Source organism: Enoplosus armatus, chromosome 1, assembly GCF_043641665.1.
Source record: "Enoplosus armatus isolate fEnoArm2 chromosome 1, fEnoArm2.hap1, whole genome shotgun sequence".
Classification (NCBI taxonomy): domain Eukaryota; kingdom Metazoa; phylum Chordata; class Actinopteri; order Centrarchiformes; family Enoplosidae; genus Enoplosus; species Enoplosus armatus.
This window is the reverse complement of record NC_092180.1, coordinates 20,533,078-20,554,549: the sequence shown is the minus strand read 5'-3', so window position 1 is coordinate 20,554,549 and position 21,472 is coordinate 20,533,078. Positions and strand designations below refer to the sequence as shown.

Here is a 21,472-nt window from a genome sequence, read left to right as displayed (position 1 = left end):
CTGGTTGGCTGATTTTGCTGCAGACGTAGCACAGCTTCCCGTTTTGTAACACAGTAAAAACGTGCTGGTTACCAAACACAAGTTTCTGTGAACACAATATTGAGTCAGCGGAGTTGTATCCGTGTTAAGGCACAATTAAGGTAAAGTTTCGCTTCACAACTGTGCATCATTTGGGTTTAGCTTGGGCGTGTAACTCATTGACGCTGAGACATTTTGTTAACATATTGTTGGTTCGCTGTATTGGCAAAGCTATGCATTGTTTCCTCAACTGTGAGATAGGGACGTGAATTTGAGTCGATTCCAAGAACTTCCAAACGTATGATTTCATGCAATTTTGTAAAATGTAAATGTTAAGATTTAAGATCATATTATTAAATTTGAACATGCAGATAATGCTGCACTTTGTGAGACCTAATTGAAAATCTGCTAGCTTTCCACCCAGTTGCCTTTTTGCATAGGCTATAATGTCTGTGTAACTTCTTTAGGGATCAAAAGTCCAAAGAAATGTCTGCGATTGTGTTCACAGGCTTATGGCTCATACATGTATTCACTGGTTCCGCAAGGGACTCAGGCTGCATGACAACCCAGCACTGGTGGCTGCTCTGAGGGACTGTAAGCAGCTCTACCCTGTGTTCATCCTGGACCCTCACCTCCACAACAACACCTGTGTGGGTATCAACCGCTGGAGGTTTCTCATCGGAGCCCTCAAAGACCTGGACTGCACCCTCAGGAAACTCAACTCCAGGTAGAGACTGGGACAGCATACTGAATATTTAGAAACTTGACTGTTGAAAATAACCGTCAGTGCTATTATAACTGTAAGATTTAAGTCAAACTGGTTGTGCAGCTGTTATCACATGCATATCGGTACATTGTCATATTATGGTGTGTTTGACAGGCTGTTTGTTGTGAGAGGGAAGCCCGAGGATGTGTTCCCCAAGCTGTTCAGCGAGTGGAAAGTAACAAAGTTGACCTATGAGTACGACACAGAGCCTTACAGTCTTAGCCGGGACAAAACGGTGACCGCACTGGCCAAAGAACATGGAGTCGAAGTCGTCTACAAAATCTCACACACTCTTTATGATGTAGACAGGTATTACTCATGCTGAACATGTATCACACCATTAATAGTTCATTTCAGGGTTTTTTAAGACTGCTGCATTTTACTGTTTGTCATGTCTTCACAGGATAATTGAGGAAAACAATGGGAAGGCTCCTCTTACTTACAACCGTATGCAGGCGTTAGTGAAGACTCTTGGCCCCCCCAAGAAACCGATCCCTGCTCCGACCATGGAGGATATGAAAGGTATGACGAACAACACTAGATAATGCCAGTGAATTATCATAATGTCTTCTCAGAAACAAAGACTAAAACAATTTAGTTTCAATGTTAAAACTTTCTTTAAATCTAACACACATGGAGAGAATAAAAAGGCAGTGATTGATTGAAATGTAACTCTTCTGTCAAAAGACGTGAAGACCCCTTGTTCAGACAACCATGAGAAGAAACATGGGATCCCTTCACTGGAGGAGATCGACCAGGACACTGCAGCTCTTGGAGAGGAGCTGTTTCCGGGAGGAGAGCAGGAGGCTCTGAGGAGACTAGATGAACATATGAAAAGAACGGTACTTCAGTTTCATGGACATGTATCCTTTCTCTCTCTGAACCACCAACAAGGCTTTCAGACACTGAAAGTCGCTGCTGAGGCATATAGACAGAAGATTATTCTAAACATCATCTTAGAAAATCTAGTTGAGTGAAGAAGCTAACATCCAAACCGGAAATAAAGAAGGCTTCATTGAACCTCGTGTTATGACAGAGATGCATATATGCTCTGTGTGATTGACTTGCTCCATGTGTTTTCTTACTTCAGGGCTGGGTCTGTAGCTTTGAGAAGCCGCAGACGTCTCCAAACTCTTTGAGCCCCAGCACCACTGTACTCAGTCCATATGTCACTTTTGGCTGCTTGTCTGCACGCACCTTCTGGTGGAGGCTGACAGACGTCTATCAGGGGGTGAGTGTCACCATCACACTACAGTATTTGTAGGTAGCGTGCTACACTCTGAATAATGCTGCACAATTGTTGTTCTTTAATCGTGCTGTAACTTACATTTTCTCAATGTTTGATACATTTCAACAGTAAAAAGATAAACAAGACATTGATTTAAACTGTAGAAACTTTAAAAAAATGTGTTCCACATGTTTAGCTATTAATGCATGGTCCTCACTTTGAACTTCCGTTAAAGCTTAACTTAGTCTGACTGTCTTGTATGTGTGGCATTTGCAGAAGAAGCACTCAGATCCTCCAGTTTCCCTGCATGGCCAGCTACTGTGGAGAGAGTTCTTCTACACAGCTAGTGTGGGTATCCCAAACTTCAACAAGATGGAGGGAAACCCTGTATGTACGCAGGTGGACTGGGACACGAACCCTGAATATCTGGCTGCATGGAGAGAGGTACGGAGTCCTTATTTGAAATGGAAATGAATGAAAAGAAGAGAAATAATGCTGTTGGAAGAAGAGTTTGATGATATTTCTGTTGCATCTCTGTTTATTAGAGATCATCTAATTGCCTGTATCATAAATATGTCCTATCATCCTGGATGTTCTGTATTTCCCGTAAGGCTCGGACTGGTTTCCCCTTCATTGATGCCATCATGACTCAGCTGAGGCAGGAGGGCTGGATCCACCACCTGGCCAGACATGCTGTCGCTTGTTTTCTCACTAGGGGAGACCTATGGATCAACTGGGAAGAAGGGCAGAAGGTGTGTGAACTTCAGATCAACTCAAGCATGATGTTGCCTTTTTGCAAAGAACAAGCACAAAACCCATCCAGGCCCACAGCGCGCGTCTGCACCTGCAGTTTACAGTATGTGGTAGGCAACACCTCTTTTAACATTTTGTCCGCTGCTCCTGAAGGTGTTTGAGGAGCTTTTACTGGATGGCGACTGGGCTCTGAATGCTGGTAACTGGCAGTGGCTCTCAGCAAGTACCTTCTTCCACCAGTTCTTCAGGGTCTACTCCCCTGTCGCATTTGGCAAGAAGACAGACAAAAACGGAGACTACATCAAGTAAGATCATAACTCTAACAACTCAAGTTATCACAAAAAATATATATATTTATATTATTTGAAATTATTTTGCTTCTACTCTACTTTAAAGGAAGTACCTTCCACTTCTAAAGAAGTTCCCAGCCGCGTATATCTATGAGCCTTGGAAAGCTCCACGCAGTATCCAGCAGGCAGCAGGGTGCATTGTGGGTAAAGACTACCCGCATCCTATTGTACAGCATGAAGTGATCAGCAAGAAGAACATCCAGAGAATGAAGTTAGCTTATGCCAAGAGATCCGCAAACCCTGCTGACTCACCCAGCAAAAAGCAAGGTATTCCAAAAAACATATGCTTTGATGAGAGGTTTCCCTCCTTTGATGTTGATTTTCAATATTTCTTTTGTTTTCCTCCTAGCTGTAAAGCGCAAGGCACCATCTGTCGTTGACATGCTGAAGAAGAAAGAGAGAAAAAAGTAATGTTTGCACAACTAATGCAAAGTAATTGAGTTTTTGTGTAATCTATGACTGTTTATTACAGCATAGATTAACTGAATGTACGGGTGTTTAGTGTCTTCCCAATACTGAAGCTCTGTCTGGACTCTAAGCTAAAGTGGTCACATGTGTGCAGGCAGTCTATCAAACATTTTATATTTGAAGTACTGTTTTTATCTTTACTTTTTATATTGTGTATATTTCAGTGTTTAAAAGTGAGTGTAAATGAGGTCAGAAGTATACTTGAAGAACGTTTCTTGGAGATTAGGTTAAAGTTTATAAAGATTGATGGTCTCATCTTGTCTGAAGGCTTCAGCTTCTATTGAGACAGGTTGTGTCTGCTTCACAAGTTGGCCTTTTTATTGTGTTTCTTGTAACTGACATGATATGCTGTACTGTTACACCCTAGAGATTTAATGTTTACTCTTTACATTGTACGGCTACTCAAGTGTTTATATCCACTTCAATTAAAATTCATACAAAAAGTGAGGTGATGTTTTCAATGCATTTCATCAGCTAAATGTCTGTGGCGTGACCTGATGTCCATTTTCAGTAGTGTTTTATAGTGAAACATCAAAGTGAAAATGTTTTGTTTTTTTTTGCAACTTAGAGCAGCAAATGGCCAAATTCAAGTTCAGTGGTGATATTTTAGAGCTGTGCCTTTTACCACTAGAGGTCACTGCAATTCTACCTGCAGAAAAAGCTATCACTTTGTTCTTCAGTTATACTGTATTTCATGAATTGGTCAAGTTAAAGGGGCTTTAATCTGACGTGTTTAGTTTTAGAATATTTCCGAACACACTGAGTACACCTATCAGTAGAACAAAAAGACAGGTTATACTTGAACTGTGTGCAGTAAAGGAACAAATATGTATATTACAAGCCTGTAGTGTAATTAAACCAAAAGTGCTATTATTTTGCAATGATAATAAATACATTCATTATCTTAATTCTGACATCCCTCTCAAAAAGTTCATATTCCATTTTAACTCTAGTGTGCAGTAATTCCAACTGAAATATTATTCTGCTTTTTGTGAGAAATTTCTTTTTCAGTGTCTTCATTCCTTAAATGTAGAATTAAAAACAGAAACAGACCCAATTTATCCCATTCATCATAATGGCCATCAGCTCCTGTCTAATCAGGAGTATGCTGCCATATTAACTAAGGCCCATTACTCAATATGGGACAACATACTGTATGTTCACAGTCTGCATGTGATTTGCTAAAGGCAGAGTGAGCAGTGCAGTGCTATGTAAAGTCATGATGTGTGTGTGGGGGGGGACACAGCTGTCCTTGGAGGTCAAGTCTTCTCCTGTTTCTGCTTCCTTGGAGCTGACACTGGTGTGAATATCCTGAAGATGATGTCACAACCTTGACAGCGGGCCAGACGGCTGTACAAAGCCAAGCTCAGTTTCCACAGAGACCTGTCAAACATCACAACAATCTGCTGTCCAACTGCATGCATGCGTGCGGGTGTCTGGGGGTGCACTTGGCATTGGACCACCCTGCTAGCAAACTCTCACGGCAGAGCCACGCAGGTGTGGCTGAACTGAAATCACTTCAATTGACCACAGATTTGATATTTTCGAAAATAAACTATGAGATAATGGTCTAATAATCCAGTATATATTCTGCAATATTGGTCCTATAAACATTTTAAATTGGCCCCAGAAAGATTGATCAGTCTGTGGTCAAAATCCCACTTCTTACTGCCTCCACTGCTGTTTGTCCACTGGTGTGCCCCTCTCCCCGTCTGCCCATGTTGACACCTCACCACCCAAACCATCTTGGATCCTGGTGCTGTAATATCCCAGTTGGATTAGAACAGCGTGTTCCCGTGCAGCTGGCATTTCATGTAGCTTTGATAGTAGTGATTTATCTCAGGAGTTTATTTGCCACACGGGCAGCAACATCAAACCGTCAATTCCCACTTTAGCCTTTGTTTTTTTATAAATCTCTGGCCATAATAATATGACAAGGGATCTTAAAAGATCATTAGGGGCATCATTTGGACAAAAGGTTTTTCATCAACTGACATTACAAAATAACATGAATGCACTCAAACGCTTGATTAGGCATTCACTCATTTGTAGCACGAGCTGGCTTCATTGACATAAAGTGGCTCACACACATATCACCTCATGAACGTGCCCACATTACCCATACACAACTCCAAGCTTCAGTGTAAGCCGATAAAAATAATAGAGATTCCAAGAGGTCCGCCATTCAACACAAAGGTACCTGTTGTGAGGCTACTGTACCTGGTGATGAATTACAGACAGCACCTGTTCATCACAAAAATGTTTCAACTGTTTAATTGCACAGAAAAAATGAAACTACATTCATTCAGTCAAGGGCGTAATGGTTTGCTGGGGGCTGAAGGCAGGTGTTCTCTCCGGTGGCCACTAAAACTAACAAAAATGGAGGAAGGACTTCACAATTTTCTCTTTTGGTTGTACTGATGACATTATAAGTGGTGAAAGAGCAAGGAAGTCGTGAGTGAAAGGTTCACGGCCACACGCTGAAAGGTCACTATTTATTGGACGTCTATGGAGCTGGTAAATAAATGCCACGCTGAAACTGAAGAGCTGACAGTTGTCCAACCTGCTTCATACCTTTTGGTCTATCCCTATCTCTGCTGGCACACATGCACAGACACACACACCTCTGCACACATCCTGATCAACAACAGTCCTCTCGACCTGGGCTTGTCCATTACTACTCTGGTTCTAATGACTGATTATAACAATTTACATTTGCACCGCGGCAACCTCCATCTATTTCTGATAGTGCACAATTATGTTTGCAAAAGACAGATAATGGTATCAACAAAGCCAGAGGTAGTGATCTCAGTGAGCATTATCTGTAGCCCCTCCATAAATCTGCCAGACTAAGCCACAACAGGATTTTGAGAAGTGCTATACATAGCAAAGCATGAGGCAATGGGCATGCAATGTTGAAATCATGCCCCCAACAGACCCCCTCTGAATTCAGATATGGAGAGGGAATATTGTTGAAACATTGACGTGATTGTTTGTTTTGGGGAAATGGGGCATAATATGACGTGGATGGCAAAAAATACATGGAAACAAATAAAAAATGCAAAAACTACATTTTGATTTGGAATAGTGACATCTGGAGTCTTTTATTTCCATTGGTCCTATTTTTACGAGCAGAGATGCAGGTCTCTTCCAGGTCCAACATTACTGCACATTTTTCTGCATCTTCATATACTGTATGTGGTTCAGCCTTAGGAAAGCCCTCTCCAACCTTCAGCGGTTTTCCCACATGCCTAAGGGGGATACGCTGTCAAACAGAGTATCGCGGCCACTGTAGTGTTTCCACACCCTGCTGTGCTTTGATCTCTGCACACACCCCGTCCATAATACCCAGGCCATGCTGAGGCAACTGTGTTTTCCAGCCCCTTCACAGAGGACTGGCAACCAGTCACACACACGTCTATCACTGCAGTGTGCATATGTGTGTGTAGGGTGTGTCATGTGTAATGCTGTGTGTCCATTTTTGGTGGGTTAAAGCTCCCTCATTGTTAAGTCTGTCATTTCTTTCATATCATTTACATGTTGTGAGTTTGTCTGAATTTTTCTCTTCTTTTGAAATTAAATTCTTCAGTTAATCTTGGTCATTAGGTTGAGTCAGTACATTACCTCCCTGGCAAGAAAAGTGGAAAGTGTGGGAGTTACAGAAGACCATGATGGATGATGAAAAAAGTGAAAATAGCTGAACAGAAGCCACATAGGCATGTGTAATATGACAAGCGTATGTGGTAACATGAGTGAGAATTTCGGATTGATATCTTTGAACTTGATTTACGGAGATCACACTCAGGAAGCTGTAATTCATAATAGTACTGGTGCCAGTTACTATCAGTTCAAAGAAGATTCGGAGGGTTTGCAGTTTGTTTACCAGGCAAAGAAAGAAGTTCAAGGTGAAATTAAACATTTCATTAAACATCTTAAAAGTGGTTTTGATAGTTTTTACAGGTTAATACAATTTTTACTTAATTATAATTTGTTTGATGAGAAACAAAAAAGTCAACAGGGTACCTATTTTCTGAGTCAAATCTGAGTGAATCATGTTAAACACAATCAACACATCACGTAAAGTACAAAAGCACTAATTACAGTGCTAATCTGTGATTTGTGTGTGTGAGGAAGTCTGTGCGGACCTGCATGCTTGTGTAAAGATAAGCGCTCATAGCTTGTTGGCAGTCTGTGGGATCTGCCCATATAAGGCTGTTCTATTCCTACTGCTTTTCCTCTGGGGATCCAGTGCAATTGTCACTCACTGGACAATGCATGCCAGAGAGCTTGGTAGGCTTCACCACCTTTTGTTACATAATATTATAAACGTTTACTTTTATCTTTTTAAAAATAATAAAAGACAAGAGGTGTCAAATGGTGCTGTTTTTGTTAGGTTCTGCTTATACTCAGTGTCAACAAGCCTTGCTTTGGTAAACAGAGGTTATTGTAACTCCACAGTTTTATGTTTGGAAAGTATCTTCAGAAAGAACGTACTGCTTACATTGATGGACTTAAAAGTGAAGGCGTCATTCTCCTGATTGACAGGCTCATATGATTCTTTACTGCAGTCTGTACACAGAGCTAAAAAGTTAGAGGAGAAGAACAGCCGACTACTGCCACAGAGCCACTACCACAGAGGCGGTCCCTCTCCCCTCAGAGCGCCTGTAATCCATTGGTAACAGACTAGAAAAAAAAACATCGCCCTGCTCTTTAAAATTCTCTCCTCCCATTCAGGGAACTACCAAACCTGCGATGACCTTGGGTTTGACATGGAATTATTGTGGATTTTTCCTCTTCAAAAGGATTTATCTTGTTTCTGTACAGACCTTTTACTTACATTGCATTTAATTTGTCAGTGCTGGCATGTTATTTTTTATAAAATGGTCCAAAGGCAAGTTTAGGAAGTGTGATGTGCTCTTGTGCCTATTTGCAGGCCAACTATAAATAGTCCAGCAGCCTACGCATGCTCATGTTTGATTGGAAATTGCAGTGCCTTAAGTCAGTGCTGTGGGGTATCTGTCAAAGGAGGGAGAGAAACCTGTGAATGGTGAGTTAACTGTATAAAACAGACTGAATAGATTGCTTAGTGTTGTTTATATAAATAATGAATAGGATGGCATGTAAAATAGGTATATTTTTTACAGAGCATCCCTCGCTGATGTTTGTGTTTTAAATGTTAAACAACAGAAAAACACAAATTAAGCTTTATTATTTAATTAACTTTCTGTTGCTCAGTGTGTGGTCAAGTTGTCATGTTTTCTTTGTTCTCTTTTGTCTCTTATTAATCCCTCTGGAAAACCAAAAAAATAAGTAAAAACAAACTTTTTTTCTCCTGGAGAACTTTTGTTTTCCCTGAGTATTTTCTCTGGTGGAAAATGGGTTCAAGGAGGACAACGACACGCTCCTCTTTTGGCAACGGAAGATCCAGCAATGGGGATGATATGAGTGGGAGTAGCCGGCCTGGTGGCTGCAGCTACCTCTCTAACGTGAGGCCAGAAAACAGGTACAGATTCAACACGAACCCAGAGTGCTGTGCTACCTGTTGAAAACCACAATAGGAACCATGTTAGTCAAGTGTGCCCTGTAATACATTAGTACTTCAAGATTCTCCCTGCAAGACGAGAGTGTGGCGTGTTATTTCTTTGTTTGTTGCCATGGTCACCAGAGTCTAAATAAACTACTGATTAAGAACAGCATCTCAGTTATGCAGCATGGGCCCCATTTCACATCGAGCAATACACTAACGACAGCTTCTGCATGGAAAGATTTGTTCATGGAACAAGAGGTGATGACCTTCATATTCAACTCTTAAATGATATCTCAGTTTATAGGCTATAACAAATCCCAATTTTTCACTTCTAGTCAGTGGCACAGGGCAGCCTTCCAGGCAACATTACTAAAGTAACTGTGGATGACACATGAATAGATTAATACTGCCCTGATGTCCAGTTTTTTTTCTTTGTTTTTTTTTCAGGATACTGTACCCCTCAAGTCATTAAAAAAAGGATTATATGCAGCAACTACACTTTTGATTCTTTGTCTCCCTTTGCTGGCCCTTAACAAGACAATCGCTGTGTAATTCACGTGTGTATCAGCAAAATGATATGTAGAGTTCATTTTGTGGCTGTGGACATGGGTACTGTTTCCAGCAGGAGTTGGGACAAGCACTACAAGGAAAAACTATATTAAAATTATGTATACTGTATATATTTTCTGAAACAATGAACAGCTGTTAGACCAAATTTCCTGCAAAACTGAAACATTTTTATCTTAAATATTCACTTGTCATAGATAACTGTAGTGTTTTTATTATATTTAATAGGTCAACACTGAATTGAACAAGATGAGCTGCAGTACATGGTGCATGCTGCCAGCCATATAGTGTGCACAGTATATTATTCAAGTGTGACTGTCTTTTGTATCAGTGTCTCGTTTTGTTAGCTTAATCATGAGTAACATGCAGTGAAGTGTAACAGTATCCTTTAACTGTGCATGGGACCAACACTGAAGTGGATGTCAACACCAGACATGGATCAACATGTAATAAATACAAGAATCACGATAATGCCCTTGCAACATGCATGCAAACTCACATCAATTTATACTATTATATGTGTGGGTGATGTTTCTTACGCATTTCCACATCCTTGGTTCAATATTCTTGATCCATTATATTTATGGTGATGTGTTTCATTTTTATAATTAATGTCATATGGACAAATTAGACCTCTCTAAGGACATGCCAACTAACTGTTCACACTGAACTGTAGAAGTCAAAGATCACGAGAGAAACACTTTTTGTTGCCTCCAGTGAGAGCTGCTCAACACTTAATAAGGACAAATCTTGGTCCAGTCTTAGTTTGTGTTATGGATGTGATTAAAGGCATAAATTTAAATTTGGCTTTGAAGACCAAATCAGCACACATTTAGAGAAATAAAACTAACAGCACGTTGGTGATTGAATTACCCTGAATATATAATATAATGAGCTCTATCAGCAGTTCGCCCAAATTTGGATTGTCTTCTTCCAGCAACAGCCAAACTGGTGGTGAGCTGGCTCAAAACATTTGTTTCCATCCTTTTTATGAAACCATGGGTGACATTACTGCATTTGTGTTTTTCTACAGTGGAGGTTACAGAAATTTAATCAAAGATTGTCTCTGAGCTGCATTAGCTTCCATCATCAGCATTTTAATGTGAAGAATGTCATCTAGATTTCAGATTTTTAATATGGACTGCATTAGAATTCAGTTTGAAAATTGGCTTAAAACTATTTGTTTAAAAGTAAATTGGACATACTTTCACAAACTTCAGCTATTAAAGGCAGCCATTTTTAATTCAGACAACCTTATAAACCATTCCAGTCTACACAAAACAATAATCCAGTATAAATGCAATAATGTTAAACTTACAAAAACAACTTGACTGACCATCTCCCTTTCCTTGCACAGGAGCACACTTTGCAGCATGATGGCACAGTTAACCGAGGAAACGCAGCCATCCTTTGAAACAACCCTCAAGTCGAAAGCTGTGTGCGAGAAGTGCAATGTGAAGTTCTCTTGTGTGGTTACAGGTAAACACAGCTTCACAGGTTACATTGTGTGGTAACACTTTGCAAGGCCTTACACAAGAGGTTTGTAACCTAAGGAACATACAATAATACAGTGTACTTGGTGAAAATCTGTTTAAGTAGCATGCTTAAAAGAATGTAACCACTTGAAGGAGGTGAATGCACACAAATAATGTCCTACCTCTGAAAAAAGGCTCAACATACGCCTGGTTTCATGCATTTTGAGCATCTTAAATATATTCAGAATGCACCCAGTTTTCTCCAGCTACACTGCAGTGGAGCAATTGTAAACTAAACTGCTGCCTTTTTTAGTTGATACAGAATTTATTTGCCCTGATATTGTTCTTTGTTTTTTTTTTCAGGACACCCTGCTCCTCAAGTTATTTGGTATAAGGATGACATGCAGTTAGACAGATATTGTGGGCTGCCTAAATATGAAATATTCCGCAATGGACAAAACCATTCCCTGCACATTTACAAGTATGTATATTTGGAAACACCGATATGACATCTGATTGCACTTCTACCAAGATACCACCAAAATCAACATTGTATTAGCTTGTGCAAACTTTCTATAAAGAAAGTGAAGTTACTACACAGCAAAAGGCACTCTGATGGAGGCCATCAGACCACAGTGTATTATTGTTGTCTTTCTGTATTGAAGTAGTCCAAAATACTAAGAGAGTGCCTCGACATTCTTGCCCACATTAAGTAAACCTATTAATAAAGAATTTATCCCTTGAACAGAGTTTGGCCAACTCAGCTTTTTTTCCCGTGTCAGCAATGTTTACTTTTGTTTTTGTCTAGAATGAACTTGCTTTATGCAATTTTAATTAAGACTTAACTTGAATTGGCTTTTCTTTGCAGTTGCACTGTGGAAGATGCAGCTATATACCAGGCCTCAGCCAGCAACAGTAAAGGTATTGTGTCATGCTCTGGGGTTCTGGAGGTGGGTGACATGAACGAGTTCAAGATCCACCAGCGCTACTTTGCCAAGCTCAAACAAAAGGCTGAGACCAGACGTAGGGAAGCGGAAGGTAAAGAAAACCAGGAGCCGCTACGAACCATCAGTCCAGACCGCACACAGAGGAAACGCCGCTCCACGATGGAGGCCTTTCTCAGCACGCCAAGCTCCATGGAGGATGAGAGCAACGAGGAGAGCCATCAGGCTGTAGCTGTAGAGACTGATGCTAGGCTGCAGGAGGCAACTGTGGAAGAGGTGGAGGAAAAGCCAGTCCCCATCACTAATGGAGCAGTGTCTGCCGCAACTAATGGACAGGCCATCAGTGAAAATGGTAACAAGAGCGGGACATATATATATGACTCTGCCCAGAAGATTTTCACCGCACACCAACCCAAAACTCCCTTTGTCAAAAAGAAGATTAAGATTTCCAACAGTGCAAAAGTTGCAAAATCAGAAACATCAGGAGAGCGAGCATCTGAGGAGAGAAGGGCAAAAGATGAGACCTCCATCTCTGCTGCTCTAGCCTGCACAGAGTCAGGACAGTCTGAGGGGAACTCAGAAGAGGTTATGGAAGTAGAGAACATTGTTAGTTCATTAGTTGTGGATTCAGTCCGCAGAAACGTGATGGAACAACATCAGAAATCAGAAACAGAGGAAGTGTTGCTTGTTGAAAGGCCTTCAAAGGATGAGAACGAACTTGTTGAGGTAACTGTGCCCTCACAGAAAGAACAGCTCACTGCGTCAGTACCCCCTGCTGCTCGTACAGCTACAAGTCACACTGTATTAGGAACTGAAGGTAAACAAGCTGCAAAGCATGAGAAGGAAGCTGGACGCAAAGATACAGAAGAAAAATTGGAAATACAGAGCCAAAGTCCTCCAATTACGTCAACACAACTACACTCAAGTGCTGCAGCAGCACCTCAACAACTCCTACGCATAGTTAAGGAGGGCATTTCCAAAACAGAACATATTGCAGTCATGGATGTCGACGAGAAGTCAAAAACTTCCACTGGTGCATCTTTAGCACACAGAGACGTTGGGTCAGTGAACGCGCCGTGTGAAAGCAGGACTGCTTTACCTCAGCGTGCATACGAACAGGTTGGAGATCAGCTGTCTGAGAAGGAAACAAGCCCCTGCCAAAGAAATGTGTCGCGGCCAACGCTGCTGAGTGAGGTGAGTGAGCCTTTTCACATGAGCTCATGAGTGCTTTGTGCTGCCAACACAAGACTCATCAGTAACACAAGCATCCTGGAGCTATTTATAGCTTTTACAAGTATGCCCCACTGTGTGACAAGAATTAAATGACGCACATGTTGACAGATGCAAAAGGTATATTAATGCAGTGCATCTGATAATGTAAGTTCAAAGGTCTGAGAGTTGGCCATTGCAGAAATTTGGAATTATACTTAGAGTTTGGCACTTTTGTAGTAATAGTACATGGATAAAGCAGATTTCCTCTAAAGCAATAGTTCGATATTTTGGGAAATACGCTCATTGGACAGAGGCCAACTAGCTGTGTTGCTCATGTTTCAAGTCTAGCCCAAGCTCCTGGCTTTAGCCTTAGGGCAGATATTTATGCTGTCGCAGACAAAAAAATGTTGATGTTATTTTTACTTCAACAGACAAACATGAGAGCAGTATCAATCTTCTCATCTAAATCTCAGCCAGAAAGTGAATAAGCATATTTCCTAACTAATTCATTTTAAAGGGAAAGTGAATGGGGGGTGTTGTGATGCTGACCTGATTGATAATGTTATATAAGTAAGTTCATTAAACTACCTTAAAGACATTATATTCTTTAGCAAAATAAAGAAATTATAAGCTTGTTTTCAAATAAGAGCCTTGTATGATGCAATGTTCTCATGGAGGGCCTTTTAGCAAGGTCCTAAATTAGCACCTGTTTTGCTATTTGAATTGTGAATCTTTATTGTCCACTGCTGATGCAATTGACCTGACTCCAACGACATGGCTGGATGCTGACGGCACTGAGAGAGGAGACAAAACACTGCCCTGCTGAAGCACCTCTTAAAATTATTCACATTCCTTTCTGGCCACACATAAATATAAAATAGCCACCTTACATGTGAATAGGCTACACAATGTCAGACTTAGATTAAAGGAAAGAAAGGAAAACAAGAGGAAATTAGAAAAGATGCAGAATGTTTTATGTATTTTATAACGACCTTGACTGTATACTGTATGATTTTAATAGTTAAGTATTTTGAGGTCAGTTTTGCAGTTGCTTTTTGAAGGAACATAGAAGCAGAATATAAGCAAAGAGGATGACCCTTGAGCTATATTATGGCTTATCTCATCCTTGATGGAATGACATAGGGCACAGGGAACCTCTCGTGCTAATTTAAAAAGGGATTCAGCTCAATAACAGACTTTACGGGGGCTTGATGCTCAACAGACATGCTTGTATGGCGCAGACCTATGGAGCAGAGCAGTGTACCATGTACATGTCTCACTATATGATATATCACACTAAGCTAGTGTTAATTAAAGTGCTAGACTTGGATTCTTGGTGAAGATGAATTGATATGTCAACACAGATTTTAGAAATGTTTTCTAAAAAAACAAAAACAATTAAGAAATGTCCTAAAATTTGTTTACAAGCCTTCCTCTAATCTACTAACATGAATGAACACGAAACACTAATGGCAGGTATTCAAGCTGAACCCTTTCCATGTGAACATTGGCAATACAACAGGTGAAGGACAGCTCTCTTCTTACCATCACTAACTTTATCTTTTCTCTGGTTCTTTTTGCTCTAAGGTCTTTCCATTCTGTTCTCTCTTGTTTGTTGCTGGTTACGATGTTGCTGTTTTTAAAACTACATGTGTTTATCCATGTCCAGCATAGCCGGGGATAAGGGAATAAGTATTTACAGCATGGAAACCTTTGCTTGTATTATATCCCAAGGTTACACAGGCCCAAACAAAGATGAAAAGGAATGATGCACCTGTCAACCTCGAGCTTCCACTCAACCAGTGTACAAACGACATACATCCACCACAAAAGACTCCATTAAAGAGAGAGACCACGTCAGTTGACATCCAGACCCCTTCTTTGCACTGTGGTCTTCATGTAGCCATTGACAAAATGACACAGGACGCACGGAATCATTCCTGGGGATCAAATGAAAGCCATACGGTCCTTTTTACAGACCTACAGAAGTCACCCCTCCAAAGCCCTGGTAGTGGCGAGAACACCAGAGGGTGTAACGTTTCCCCCAGCGCCCAGCAAAGCCAAGTTGATACTGCTATAAAAACTGTTGATGGGACAGAAATACAAGTTGATGAGAAGGTGGAAGGTAATGAGGTAGGTAAGTTATTAGTGCAGTCTGACAGTGTGTCCCCAAATGAGAAGATAGTTGAGATGGAGACTGAAACTGACACTGAAACAGACCAAAAGACCAAAGATGCACAAGATAAAGACACAAATGTTATCATTGTGGATGCTTCTAATGAAGAAACTTGGAAGAATAAGCTTATAGTGAAAATAGCGGAGGAAACTACTTCAGAATTACAGAATCTGAAGTCAAGTATACTTGAGCCTGCCATCTCACGCCTAACAAAACCAGAAAACACACAAAACTTACCTGAACACCAAATTAAAGAAATTCCAAAACCTGTAACAAGAGTCATATCTATAGCTGAACTTTTGAGATCACAAATAAGGGCTCTTGACTCCACACTAGCAAATCCAGTGGCCACCACACCACTCCATGCTGACTTTGTTCAAGATCCAACTGCAACTGCTACAGAAACATGTGAGGAGTTAGAAAATGATGACAGCAAATGTAAACCAGAAGCGAAGAAGTCAGCGCCTGACAGGAAAATTGAAACAAAAAGTATTGATAATTCTCCTCCCAGAAACATAAAGGAAACCCTTATGGAGATTTATCATCAACTAAATAAAACTGATCAGGAACAAATTCCCACTCAATGTGCATTTTCACCACCTGCTCAGGGTTTACAAAAACCTCTTGTAATCCCCCCTATCTCTGTCATACACACTGGCACCACTATAGAGACTGCAAGACTTCATGGCAATGCCAAAAAATATAATGTAGGTGTTATGGACATTTGCCAGGAAACTGGAGCATCAACTCTGGTTCCTCCGAATTATTACCCTGTTGGTTCCCTTTCTGGGAGTGAAGACGAACTGACCAATCGACTACCATCAATTTCAAACCTATCTGGAACTGCCATTCGAGAACCTGGGACTCCACTTACAGTGACACCTATAAAGGCCAGAGGTCAAGAGTCAAATATTACTGTTTTGGAGCATGCCAAAGATGAACCTGTTCAAGGCAAAAATGAGGGATTTATACAAAAGTTAACTCCAGAAGTTAAACGTAACAGCAAAATTGAAATGGGGAATACTGAAATTAATTCCAAGACACTTTTAGATCAATACAAAGTGGAAGAAAACAACACAAAAAGCAGATCTTTGCAGAGTGTACAAAAGTTTCCCACTAACTGTGAACTTGGCACACAGGAGAATAATCTTATTCAGCAGGACAACTCTATTACGGAGGAATTATCAAGAACTGACTCATTAGCCAGTCCAACTCCTGAGGCCAGTCCATTGTTAAAGAAAAGAAATTGTGCTTCTCCCATTCCTTCTGCTACTCCACGAGAGCTGGCCTCCGGGGCCCGACGCAAAATCCTAATACCTAAGGCCAAACCTGAGGAGGCCTCAGAGGCCACATCACCGGTTGATAACCAAACTCAGAAAAGGGAAGTTTCTACACAGAGCAACAAGCTTTCCCCAAGTCCTGTGACCCTGTCTACGTCTCCAAGCCTGTCACGACGGTCACCTCTACTTCAGCCCCCTGGTGAGCAAACCTCTCCTGCAGAAAGGCGTTCTCCGCTCTTGACCAGGAAGAAGATGGCGTCTGAGACTCAAACACAGAGCCAGCAGCCCACTGAGGAGTTCCACACCCCCAGGACTGAGGGGAAACCTGCAGAGAAGGACAAGCATGACCCATTCAAAGGTAAAATAGCCTTCATGTCAGAACAGTAAAATGTTGCTTGAAGCTTAGAAATTGTTACTCCATGTAGCTTATGAAAATTTGGCACCCCCAGTGGTAGTGTCAAAAAAGACACTGTGGCAGACTGCAATGCATGCAGTATGAGAGACATGGTTCACAAGCTCCTTAGAATATTTAACCAAAACCAGACAAAAACAAAAAAGTAAAAGTTCTGTAGTAAAAGACAGACACACAAGTCTTTAAGTTTTTGCTGTTTGTAAAGCCAGAAGTGTGTATTTTGCAAGCAAAACAGCAGTCCATAGCGCAATGAATACTGGATTTTTGAAGCTGATACTGATTTCAACATATTACACTAGTTTGTGTATAATTGTATGTTTACTTGTTGTTTGAGATGCACACTTGACCATGTCTCAGAAGCCCCTTCATTAAGTTTCCCACCATATGTAGTTTATTAATACTGGAAAATGCAAATCTAGGTACATTACATGCTATTATTATATACTAATAGTAAATATACTATTTATACTATCCCAGTGTACTGCGCAATATTGCTTCTTGTATTCTTGCTGTCAGTATTAGTGCATGTGTATATTGTATTGTGTTTATTTCATATCATCAATATGAAATTGAGACACAGACATGGGGTTGCAGTGAATATAGTGACAATTGCTTACAGTGATATATTATGTATTTGCTATATATAGGCTACATTATATAGCCAAGAAACCTTTGATATGTAGCCTATATACGCTATAGCGGATACAGTACATATCAGACTGGATACATCAAGGTTGCTTGATAGTTGGAACATAGAAAAGTGTGTATCTTCACCATGTTGTCTGTGTTGGATCTCTTTCCCTCCAGCTCCTCAAGTTATTCGTAAGATCAGGGGCGAAACCTTCGCAGACGCCTCAGGACACTTGAAACTGTGGTGCCAGTTCTTTAACGTTCTCAGTGACTCTACAATCAAATGGTACAGAAATGAAGAGGGTATTTCTCAGATTAAAAGAAAGTAAGTTTCCAGAGTAACTCTAAAGTGAATCTGCAAGAAATTCACAAGAAAATGAATATTTGGAAAGACGTTTAAAAATGTATTACTTCCTAAAAAAATGTTTTTGTTGTTTGTTTGTTTCTCAGTGCAGGGGACGAAACTCAGGTCAATCTAGCCATTGTTCAGGCATCATGCAAAGATTCTGGTGTGTATGGATGCACGATCACAAATGAATATGGGACAGACTCAACAGACTTTCTTCTTAGTGCAGAGAGTATGTACTCCTTACATTTTGCATAAAATAAACTGTTACTGAGTCACAACCAGTCTCATCGTCTCTCTCACTGTGTTGCAGTCTTGGCTGGAATGTCCCTACGTGAGGACCTGGGAGGTAAGATGAGATTTTACATGTTCAGATCACTATTTTTCGTGCGTCAGAGCCCAAATGCTTTCCTGACCGCCACTCTTACATTCTTTTGTGTGCAGTTGGAGAAGAAATCGAAATGACACCCATGATATTCAGCAAGGGTGTGGCTGATTCTGGGGGCTGGGGCAACAAATTTTTTGGCCGTATAATGATGCAGGAATCTCATATTGGTGATGGCTGTTCTCATAAAGTCTGGCGGGCAAAAGTTATCTATGGTCTGGAGCCTGTGTTCGAGTCTGGAAACACGTGTGTCATTAAAGCATGCAACCCCATCGCCTATGGAGGCAAAGCAGAAAGTTGCCTCATAGACAGGAACCTGGACATTGTCAAGCAGGTATGTCAGAAAGGTTTGATTTAGTAGTTTATTCGTGTCTAGTTAAATTCAAATATGTCATTCAGTAAACTAACAAATCCAGCTCTCAGATGAATATGTCAGGTATCATTCCTGCCACCCACGTAGGATTACTGAGGCACTAATAAAATGAAGATTGAATAAATATGCTGGTGTAGGTTGAGCTTATCTTTACTGGCTATTCTCCAATGTTCTGCGTACAGGAGTGTAAAATTCAGAACTTGGCTCGTGAATACTGCAAAATCTTCTCGGCAGAGGCAAGAGTGATTGAAAACTTTGGCGCCACTCTTGAGTGAGTACGACCAGTCAAAGCATCTTCTTGAGTATTATTTCCAGTACGTGCACCATTGATCCTTTTTTGAAGGTCACTCACCTCGTGACAATCTCTCTTACACAGGGTGATTCCAGTCTACTTGATGTATCGACCTGCAAACACTGTCCCTTATGCTACAGTGGAGGCTGACCTGACAGGAGTCTATAAGAAATACTCTGTCCTGGATCAAACAGACAGAATAGATATGAGGACTGGCTCTGAGGTGGAGCAGAAGTGCTGTGCCCTGCAGCACTGGATCTTTCAGTGGACCAATGGCAATCTGCTACTCACTCGGCTAGAAGGTAGGCTGACACTTGAAATCAAGTATGGGAAAAGTATGTTTTACCTTTACCAAGTTTGTGTTAAAATTCAGTGGCATATTGAAGAATATTGGTGGACAGATTATACACCTTACCATAACGAATGAAGTCAAATATTGCTTGCAATAAGGAAGTGTGAGAGCAAACAGCAGCATTATATTTTTGATAAAATATTAAGTAAGCTATGTTGTGTTCTGAGAACTCAACTTGTATTTTTTTTTTCTACCTCTTAGTGTTTTAGTGCTGGAGTTAATGTGGTGACAATGTCTGTCACATTTGAATATATTACCTGAACAACAGAAAAATAAAGTAATTGCGTGGTGTTATTTTGCAGGTGTTGACACCAAGATCACCAATGTTGGAATTTCAGTCAAATCGACAGGGTCAGTATTTTTGTATTGTTTTGTTTCTGTAAATTATACTGTGAAAACCTCATTTTACAGGTAATTTACATTTATACTGATCATGACTGTAACATTTGGTTTTGTTGTGTGTTGCTGCAGGCATCAAGGTCTATCTATTGAAGGGAATCCCAAAGTTTTTGAGCAGTTTGTCTCCCAGCACCAGTGCAACTACTTCTGTGGGCTGCTCAGTCTGAGGTCACTAAAGGTCATGGACTCTTTATTGACGCCAACAAAGGCCAAGGGCTCCAGGAGCCCGTTACTTCAACGCAAAATGGTTGCCGGCTCCTCCAGCCCTCAGACTGGCCGAAAAGCTGCTGGCAGCCCCAGGCTGCCCAGGAAGACTGAGCAAGAGGGCAGAAAGACCCCCACTAAACAAAAAGATGCTGATGCTCCCAAAGTTGTTAAGATGGAATAGTTAAATAGCAATTATCATTCAGTAAGACGGGAAAGAACACAGATTTTTTCAGTGGAACAGTATCTTCATCAAATGCCATTGATTTTCTCTATGATGGAGTCCTAAACCAGAAGTGGTTCACTGTGTATCAGCAAAACAGCCAAGGAGGAACTGGAAGACAGAAAGATGGCTGAGGACACCTCTATTGTTAAGAGAGGTATAAGACCAGGACAGAGATTCATAAATAATATGACTTAACTATTTGATAAAACAGCCACCATTCCTTGCCATTATCACTTATTGTGGATTGATGCCCTCACATGGTGATTATCTATTGTATCCTACATTCAGCAGATTTTACGGTTGGAACAACAGTGTAGTCGTGAGTAGTAGCTTTCCTGGGTTTGTATTCTATCAATCCATGTACCGTTGTAGGTCACAGATTGTGAATCCTAATCTCAGGTCAGTGTATTTGTACTAAATGAATGTGCAAGATAGAACATTTTGAACTGAAGTGGCATTAAATGTAGTCTATGTGTGATTTTGTATCTTTTGTAGTCACCCTTGTGAGAGTTTTTATGTCAATTGGAGAAATATGGATACACAGAGAGCCTCATAGTCATGCAGCATGTTTTAAAGGCTGGGAGTAAACAACCTTTGTTTTCTTTTTTTTCAGGAATGTATCAAGCCAAATGTAGCTTCACATGACACTGTTGTACAGTGGCTAATGGTGCTGTGCTTTTATATTGTAACCTGTCATGTTTACTTGCTATTCTACATTGCACTGCCTTTTTAGAAACTGCACCTTTGAATGCAACTGGCTGTAAAATAAACGATGGACGTCTAGAGACGCTGTGAAAGTACATGACATGTGCTTTTTAAATTCTGAATGTCAATCTTAATAGAAATTAGCATGTTATGGAGAGGGCTGAATCACTCTAATGAAAGCCATCCCACTCAGTCTATCTGACATCAGCAGTCACTCATTATCATATATATCATCTAGAAAGATAAGTAACCCAGTGTTATCACAGTGACGCCTGAGAGGACTGTCACATTTCTTTTTTGTCATCACACTGACATGCGCCTATTATTTATAGCATGAGTTTCAGTGAAAAGGCTTGCCATATTTGGTATGATTCTTTTAGACTA

At 40.6% G+C, this 21,472-nt stretch overlaps 2 protein-coding genes across 2 annotated transcripts; both read left to right on the top strand.

Annotated features, from left to right (window-relative positions):
* Positions 1-103: 103 nt before the first annotated feature.
* On the top strand, positions 104-3,993 carry cry5 (cryptochrome circadian regulator 5). The gene is made up of 11 exons (XM_070905983.1): positions 104-140; positions 527-745; positions 899-1,093; positions 1,188-1,306; positions 1,472-1,626; positions 1,875-2,021; positions 2,292-2,456; positions 2,624-2,764; positions 2,919-3,070; positions 3,162-3,382; positions 3,465-3,993. Exons 2-11 carry the CDS (start codon positions 531-533, stop codon positions 3,524-3,526), a joined length of 1,572 nt encoding a protein of 523 aa, XP_070762084.1. The 5' UTR covers positions 104-140; positions 527-530; the 3' UTR covers positions 3,527-3,993.
* Positions 3,994-8,943: 4,950 nt separating this feature from the next.
* Positions 8,944-20,701, top strand: alpk3b (alpha-kinase 3b). The gene is made up of 13 exons (XM_070908799.1): positions 8,944-9,086; positions 11,035-11,156; positions 11,516-11,633; positions 12,021-13,290; positions 15,043-17,122; positions 17,984-18,131; positions 18,257-18,384; positions 18,466-18,501; positions 18,597-18,871; positions 19,093-19,181; positions 19,287-19,504; positions 19,857-19,905; positions 20,026-20,701. The coding sequence occupies exons 1-13, from the start codon at positions 8,959-8,961 to the stop codon at positions 20,339-20,341; spliced, it is 4,977 nt and encodes a 1,658-aa protein (XP_070764900.1). The 5' UTR covers positions 8,944-8,958; the 3' UTR covers positions 20,342-20,701.
* The last annotated feature ends 771 nt before the right edge of the window (positions 20,702-21,472 follow it).